At 35.7% G+C, this 8,473-nt stretch overlaps 1 protein-coding gene across 7 annotated transcripts in view; it reads left to right on the plus strand.

The window, feature by feature from the left end:
- The window catches only part of DENND6A (DENN domain containing 6A), a 37,336-nt gene extending 31,236 nt beyond the window's left edge, over positions 1–6,100 (plus strand). For all 7 annotated transcript variants that reach the window (XM_075159028.1, XM_075159026.1, XM_075159029.1 and 4 more), the window contains 5 exons: positions 1,201–1,254; positions 1,344–1,453; positions 2,038–2,140; positions 3,646–3,720; positions 4,228–6,100. In XM_075159028.1, the coding sequence (XP_075015129.1) occupies positions 1,201–1,254; positions 1,344–1,453; positions 2,038–2,140; positions 3,646–3,720; positions 4,228–4,359 (474 nt within the window). In that variant the 3' untranslated portion in view covers positions 4,360–6,100. The remainder of the gene's footprint in view (positions 1–1,200; positions 1,255–1,343; positions 1,454–2,037; positions 2,141–3,645; positions 3,721–4,227) is intronic.
- The last annotated feature ends 2,373 nt before the right edge of the window (positions 6,101–8,473 follow it).

The raw sequence follows: 8,473 nt of genomic DNA on the forward strand, positions 1-8,473 counted from the left end.
TAATGGACTTCACCAATTCAAAAAGTTCCGTGTGAAATTAAGTAATTTCTCTGGGCAAGTGGTTAAAATTGGGAAGGGATTATCTTAAGCATTGGATGTTTATGTAGCAGTGCCCCATTCTGAGCTCTCTGAACACTTTTTGTGGCTGACATGAACTTTTCATCATTTTAGAGCATGCATGATCAGGTTCAACTTCTGTCTGCAAGAATTGGGACATCTCTAGACACTTGTTTGTCCTTGGATGTTAATGATTAGAGGAGTTTTTCCTTAAAATTTGTCTTTCCTGTTCTTTTGAGACAGGGTGGACATGCAGGGTGAATCTAAAACCTTTCCCTGGCATTCCCCCCATGTTGCTCAAACTTTCACTTCAAGCAAGAAACTTAATACATTTTCTGTCATAAATCTTAAATTTACAGGGTGAGATCACCCTTTACATTCCCTGCCACAAAAGTATATGGGGGGGGTCCTTTGTTTTTTCAAAAGGTAGAACTAGACTTTTCATATGTTATCAAAGCTGATTATGTTCACAAATCAAAATGTATGGCCATTTGTACAAACACTTTCAAAATGTACAACAGCTTATATTTATGTGCTTGTGTGAGCTGGCAAGGTGGAGCTGCCTCCTGTCGTCAGACCTTGAGCTTCAGCAGTGGCCTTGCTGAGAAATGTGTCCATTAATCATACGTTAGATAGCCCGTTGGGGCTTTAGCCATGTCTTTGCCAAGCATTGCTACTGCAGAGATGCCCACAGCTCATACAGCGTTTTGTAGGTTAGTTCTATATTCAATCTTTGTATGAGGGACTCTGAAAATCACTTCCAAATACTTGATACAAAGTGGGATTACTGTTTGGAATCACCCATGATGTAAAGGTACCTGTGGACTGTCACCAAGAAAAGAGAGATTATTTACTAATGGCTGGAGTTCAAGATATATATATTGCATGTATACATTTGCTTTCTGTCCTCCTCCTCCTTTCACTCCTGTGCTGCTTGAATCTTGCTGATGTAAAGTTCTGTAGTTGGGAAGTACAAATGGTATTAGATAAGCTTCTTACGCTCTCATGTGGTAAATATGCATGACCCCACCCTGTACCAATACTTAGAAAATGCTGTGGTGACAAGTGATAAGTAAACATACACATGGACTGTGTATCTTTAATACTGGTTATGCAAACAACCTTTCTTTTTCCTTTCCCTAGGAACGTTATGTGGCAAGCCTAATGCCTTTGCAAAAATGCATATCACCATGGAAGGTAAGGAAATATAATTTGAATGAGCTGGAAATTGGTGATTAGAGAAAACAGTTATGGTATGCTAAGGATTTTTTTTTTCCTTTCCATAGAGTCCACCACAGCTGAGGCAGTTTAGCCAAGATGACTTCATGAAGACACTGGAAAAAGCAGGACCACAGCTCACATCGGGCTTAAAAGGAGACTGGATAGGACTTTACAGGTCATTTTTCATCAGCATAAAAAATATATAAATGAAGACAAATCAGTAATATGAATGCTCTTTTCCTGAGCAAACTTATTATCAGTATTGATTTGAGTAAGACTGACTTTTAGAATATATGTTTTAATAGGAATTGATAGCGCTTTACTTTACTTGCTTACATCTGTTTCTCTATAACCTGTTAATGGTTTTCATAAGATGCTACTAACACTACAGGTCTCTCTATACCAGTATTATTTGTGGTTTTATTTCTGGTTCTAACTTGATTCCTCCTTCCACTCAAACACAAAGATAAAAATAAGGATATTTCAAGCTAAGCCTTGCTTTTTTCCTGACAAAATTCCTAGACTTTATTGTCAATCAGACCCCTTTTCTTTACGTTGTTTTCTTAATCCTTGTCTTCATTAATAGAAGCACCTGTTACACTCCATTTCGGAGTATTACATTTTTCTGAAAACAGAGAAAGGGTCCTAATATCTTCTTCAATCTCAAACATAATTACTTTACATTTGATGACGTAGAAAACAGTGTGTTATCAAAATTGATTAAAATATAAAATGTATTTTGCTTCGGTGTTTTACCAGGCATTTTTTGAAATCGCCCAACTTTGATGGTTGGTTTAGGAACCGGCAGAAAGAAATGACACAGAAGTTGGAGGCTCTTCATTTAGAAGCACTCTGTAATGAGGTTAGAAAAATGTGTGCTTATGATTATATTTATCATCTTGTAATAAAAATAATTCTTCCTCAAGTCAGTTTTACTCCTGCTGTTTTCATTGGTTGAACATAAAAATGTTGACAATTTTGTAAAGTCTGATCTAGCAAAACATGAATTTGTTAACCAAGTACAAGCTATAACTAACATAGCAAAAGAGAACAATATGAAATACAGTTCACTTTTTTTATAACGCCTGTCATAATTTGTAAAATGTATCTTTAGTCCTTTTTTGTTTTGTTGTGTATTATGAAATTGAATACCCCCTGTGCCCCCCCCGCCCCCAGAAAAAAAGGGTTTTTCCTCGTATTTGAAAATGTTATTTCATTCAGCTTCCTTCCTTGGTGTTCCAATACATTTTTAGTTTGTGATTTAGTTTGTAGCTTTGAAGGTATAAACTCAGTGAGTACCATAGAGAATTGACAACTAATTAGATATGGATAGTAAATAAGCCTACAACGATTCATAGGAATTGGAAGCTGAGAAGTGAAATCTGTTTATTGATATATAACAAAATGCCACATAAATTATCTTATGTTGTTAAGACCCATTCTTTACTTAAGAAGCTGAAGTGGGTATCAGTATAATTTGAGTCGGAACAACTGATAAAGAAAGGTATCGCAAGAGAAGAGGTTGTACAGCTAAAGAGGGAATAGGAAGAACAGAAAAGTAAGTCAACACCACAGCTTTAAAACAAACAAAAAAATTGCGCTGGTTATTTTAAAAAAAGCCATTGTTTTTTACCCCTTGCCTTGTCAATTCCCAAACAGTACATTGTAGCAGCCCAAAGAGATTGTTCAAATAGAGCAGCCCAAATAATTTGCAGGGCAATAGCTAGGTCGATTATATCACCTAGAATCTATCCAACTATATTTGACATTAACTTATTGCAAAGAAAAGGGAATGTGTCACAAATTTATTACTGACTCTACTCCTTATTAGCTTTTTCTTTTGATCCAAGTGTTAACATCTTCCTGTACATGAGGAAATGTCTTTAATGGGTGAATAGGAGAATAGGAGAACAGAACTTCCATAGGAAAATTCACTTAATGAATATATTTTACTAGTTATCGACTATGTGATCTCCTTTAATGCCCTAGAAACAAGAAGTGCTGCCTGGCACTATTTTAATATTTCATTGTGCTGGCAGATCTGATTTGGTAAGCATTCACTGCCATTTTGCACTGTAGATGCTATATTTTTGAAACTAAGCCTGTTTGGCATGATTTTTTTTTATTTGTTTTTATTATGTTTGTGTTGTAGTCACCTGTTTTGCTAAGTCCTGGGCAAACAGGCAAATAAAGCAGATCTTGCAGTTCACAGTAGAGAGTGTACATGATTAAAATGAGTTTAGTAAATGGCATGAGAATAAGGAAGAGGAGAAGACCCATTCTGAACAGTAGATGTAAATTAATACTAGTTTTGAAAATTATATATGTTGCCATAAATATTTCAGTGCTTAATTTTTATTCTTTTAGAACTTGGTTTTCTGGAGTCAGAAGCATACTGAAGTAGAAACGGTGGATCTTGTCTTAAAGTTAAAGAATAAACTGGTAAGTAACTGAATTGAACATGGCTCAAATTTGCCTGACTTAACTAGATAAAAGTATTATATAATTGTGTTTATGGTACTTAAATGAAAATATTCTTTAAGATCTAGGTAGCTCAAGGAATCAGTCATTCAGGTTTTTAAAACACAACCAGTCCATTTCAGCCATGACTGAAGAGTTAGCTAGCTTCCCAACATTGTCCAGCTATGATGGAAGCATTGCACTGATCTTGGTTTTTTTAAAACTAGCTGGAAATTTGACTGATCTGAGTGGGAGCAAGGCTGAATCCTCAAGGAAGCAGAAAACCAGACTTTTTGTGATTACTGAAAGTCCAAATCAGTATTAGCTCATGCTGTTGTGTGGTTGTTGAGGAAACCTGCTATTGTCCAAATTACTACTCAGTCAGCAAATGAGGAATTCATTTTCCAGATTCGCTAATATGTCACTTTGGTGTGTCTTAAGGTAAACTTGCATGGTTAGTAGAAATCGTGTTTTATTGTACCTTTGCAGTTGCAGGCTGACAGAGAACAGCTTCCTGTGAAAACTGACACACTGAAAAAGCTGCAGACACACATCAATGATATTATACTAGCACTTCCAGATGACTTACAGGACATCTTGCTCAAAACTGGCACAACATGATTTCTACTGGGCTTTTATTGTGCAGAAAACAAACAGCAAACGTAGTTTCACAGAAGGCAGTGGCTTACCAACTTCGGAACACAGCTCTAAATAGTATGTTAACACTACAGATGGACTGTACTAATAGTATAGCCACTATACTATTTTCACTGTTTTTTCCACTTAAATACCAATGCAACTAAAGGAATTCCTGTGTCTAATAATGTTTGAAATAAGTGCTCTTAAAGAAAAATCTGTGGGCATATGAAACTATACCACAGTGTAGGACCACAGTGCAGTGCTGGCATTGCAGAATGTTTTCTAATTGGTGCTGCTACACCCAATCCTGTTAACTCAGGGGTAAGCAATATCGATCCTCTACTGTCCTGTTGATGTAGTATTTGATTGCTTTTCTTTTTTTTTCCTGTTTTCATCTAGTGATACGCCTAACTGGCATATTTTGTGACTTAGTCAGAATACATTATAGTTGAGGTATTTTACTGGTAAATCATTGCTTTCAAAACTGTTTCAGGGACAGCTGAAATAATCAGGTCGGTTCTTAACTTTCTTCCTTTCTCCTTCTTACCATCTCTCCAAGAACATATTAAGTTAGCATCTTTAAAGAAGAGAAGGCAGCTGACAAAAATTTCCTGAAGAGAAGTCTCTTCCATTCAATGTCAGTTAATTAGGGTGCTCTTACTCACATGCCTTAAATATAAAGTAATTGTATAATAATTGGTGGTTTTAAACTGCTGACATTCAGGATTTAAAATGGATTACTAGTGTAAATGTAAGCAAGCAGTATTCATCACAGGAAATAAACACAGTGGTGTTCTAATACAGATTTTAAAATCAGTCATTTCAGTAGAGTTAGCTGATATACAATCTGTTTCAGTTGGAGATCATAGCAGTCAGCTCCCATTATAAATTTTTTTTTTTTACTTTTACTTATACCAGTAAGGTGTTTGAGGAGGTAATGGGGCTGGAGGGAGAGGATGTTGGCTTCAGCTGAAAAAACCCTATGGAAGGGTGAAACTGTGGCAAGAAAAGATTGTAGCATGAAGTTATTCTCCGTATATGCATATAGCAGATATGCATAAAGAGTAATTTCCTCTTGCATATTAAGCAACAAGAATGTGATGTTTATCTTCTTGAACAATTTTCAGTGGTATATAAGAACTCAGCTGCTCCACATGCAGTGTTGTACTTTGACCGATTTCAAGTAGAATAGACTTAATGCTATAGTGTACACACAGCATACACTTTCATATGACAAGTAGATCACAGTTATAAAAAAAATTTCTGCTTTTAAGTGCTTGGATAGAATGTTTAAAAACTTTCGACATAATCCTGCTATAAGAATATGCTTTTGTATGATAAATATTTCATACTGTCTTTCTAAAAATGTCTTATTTAGATATAAAGTGTGACAACAGTATTTTTATGAAAATATGTATTTTAATACTGTTATGGTTTGTATACAATTACTGATGACCAAAAGTTTAATGTATCTATTATGTTACTTAAACTGCACCACTTCAGCATTAATTTCTAACTTGCAAATTTTTTTTGCGCACCCTGATGAATAGCATTTCTAATCCAGAAATTAATAAGTGGCCATTCTTATACTAAATTATCTTAAATATTTAACCTGGAGCACTGTGTAGTTTCTTGGAACCATGTAAACTGGTAACACTATGATAACTATCACATGACTGCAAATATGTATTTTTGTAAAAGGAAATAAAGGGTTTGATTTTTATTTTTTTCTTTGGAAGTTATGTGACTTAAATGATGGGTGTGATTTGTTTGTTTGTTTTGCCCCTTTCCTTTGTAAGCAAAGCTGTTCAGCAGCTTCTAGAGACTGCTGCTTAGTCTGACTTCATGAAGCTGTACCCCTTAGGTGACCAGAAATACCTGATGTGATGAAGCGGTGGTGTAGTTTGATCATGCATCATGGTGGTAATATGATAGAGCTGTAGGATCCTCAAGAAAGCAAATGGCAGGGACTGGCTTCCAAGCAAAATTTATCCAATCTTCAGTCTATTTCCTGTACACATCTGAAAGGCCCTTGAGAAACATGGTAGTGGGAAGTAGACTGCAAGCAAAGCTCAATTTAGGTTTCTTTAATGGAGTTGGTATTAGTTTAAATCCATGAATAACTAGATGCTTAAACAGAATTAGAATCTTGTTCAAAGGAAAGGCAAAAAGAAAAGTTGTTCTGGGTTGTTTGCTATCTTTGTCATTGACTTGTCATGCTTTTAGTAATGGTGGTTCAAAAGGACCTTAACCTATAACTACAAGTTTAGGCAAAATGTAGTCACTAAAACAGGAATGATCTTTCCTCGTTGCGGGTTTCTGATTTTGTCCTGTGTCCCTGCAGTCCTTTCACACTGAGTATGCCTGTTTTGACTAGGGATGCTTCAGCCATTCATAGTGTTGCAGCAGAGGAATTGTATCAGCTGCAGAAAGTAGTTGTCAGCTTGGTGAGCTGGAATTTTCCCACCTCTGTTTTTTGTTTTTGTTTTATTTTTAACTTAATGTGCTTAAAATATAGGTGAAGAGCTTGCATTAACCCTCATTCATCTGAGGCTTGACAGCTAAAGGACAGTGCAAAAAACCTACTAGTTTCAGTAGCTTTGCCTCAGTCTTCATCTGATTTTTAAAAAAAAAAAAAGTATGTACACACACAGTTTGGACCAGGATGAGAAAAAGTCCCTAAGTGAAGGAGAGAATGGATAATTAGAAAGGGTCCTGGAAAAGAGGTAGCAGCTGTTCAGTAAAGAAATGCTAAAGATAAACAGCCTCACTTGGGTCATCAGAAGAAGTTAAGACTGCCTCAGTTAGTGTAACAGGAGAGTAAACTGGACATGCATAAGCTTTGGGACTTCTCAAATTTCTTTTAAACAACGTAAAAATAATGCCAAGAACCAAAACATGAGATAAAGTGCAGTCAAATATGGTAAAGGTGCAGCTAGTCCTTTAACAGTGTTAGCATCCATGATCTGAATAGAGGAGAATGAATGAAAAATATGTTGTGAATAAGTTATGTATGATTATACAGAGCAACCACTTATGTTAATGTTGAAATGCTGATTATTGACAATCACTTCTAAAGTAAATGTTTGTTAGGTTGTACTCAAACAACTGAAATAATGAAAGGTATCTGTTAATGGCATAGCTATTAGAAGAATATGCCAGCTTGAAGGTCTAGAAAGTAACTTATTTTGAAGAGAGTCCTTCAAATACTTTATAGTACACTTATCCTCAGCTAAGTTCAGGGAAGCTTAACTTTCCTGGCCAAAAAGAAGTGTAAATACTGAGTGCTCTGAATAGAAAATAGGTAGAACTGGACTCCTTAAAACTATCAGGAAATTGAAATCTAATAGTTGATGAGGATCATATTAACATCTTCGGCATTAACTAGATTAAGTTAAAATATAACTTATTTGAAACTTAAAATTTATAAAAATATAACTTTCAATCTTAATTTAAAACAGATTTTTGGTTCAGAAGAACATAATTTAAAACTGAGTGAGACTCTCGACACATAAGAAAAGAACGGCTTGAGTCAAGTCTCACTCACAGTAGCCTACTGTTAGGATCTGGTTCAGGACTCTCTCTTTATCAAGACTGTTAAAGATGTTTTTCTTTAATGGAGGATAAGTAAATAGTTTCTGTTTGAAAAATGTTAACTCTTGTGTACTGACATAGTTTCTAGCTAGCACAGGTAGGCTATAACTTACCTGAAAATTTTTAGGGCTTTTGATTGAACCAATGCTTCCTTGGGAGAGGGAGCTTAATCACTGAAGTATTAAATGCAGCTCATCTTATGTTGCCCCAAATTTAATTATCACCATACTATGGGCTTTTTACAGTAGCTGTGAAAGAAGCTGTTACAGCTGGTTATGAAATCAAACATACCTCTCAAAAAATGGCCTGTTCCTAATAAACCATGGCTTGTTTCAATTTTATTCCCGTATTACTTCCCTGTACCTGTCTGCTGCTTCCTGGCCAAGAAACCGTATGCCGTGCTGGTGCCAAGATCACACTGTTTTGCTTTGACTCTGCAGCCTCCCCAACACCTTTAGAGGGTCCAGGTCATAGAAACAGTGTAAGAAAAAGATCCTGCAGT

The sequence above is a fragment of the Calonectris borealis genome, chromosome 10, assembly GCF_964195595.1.
Source record: "Calonectris borealis chromosome 10, bCalBor7.hap1.2, whole genome shotgun sequence".
In the NCBI taxonomy this organism is placed as follows: Eukaryota; Metazoa; Chordata; class Aves; order Procellariiformes; family Procellariidae; genus Calonectris; species Calonectris borealis.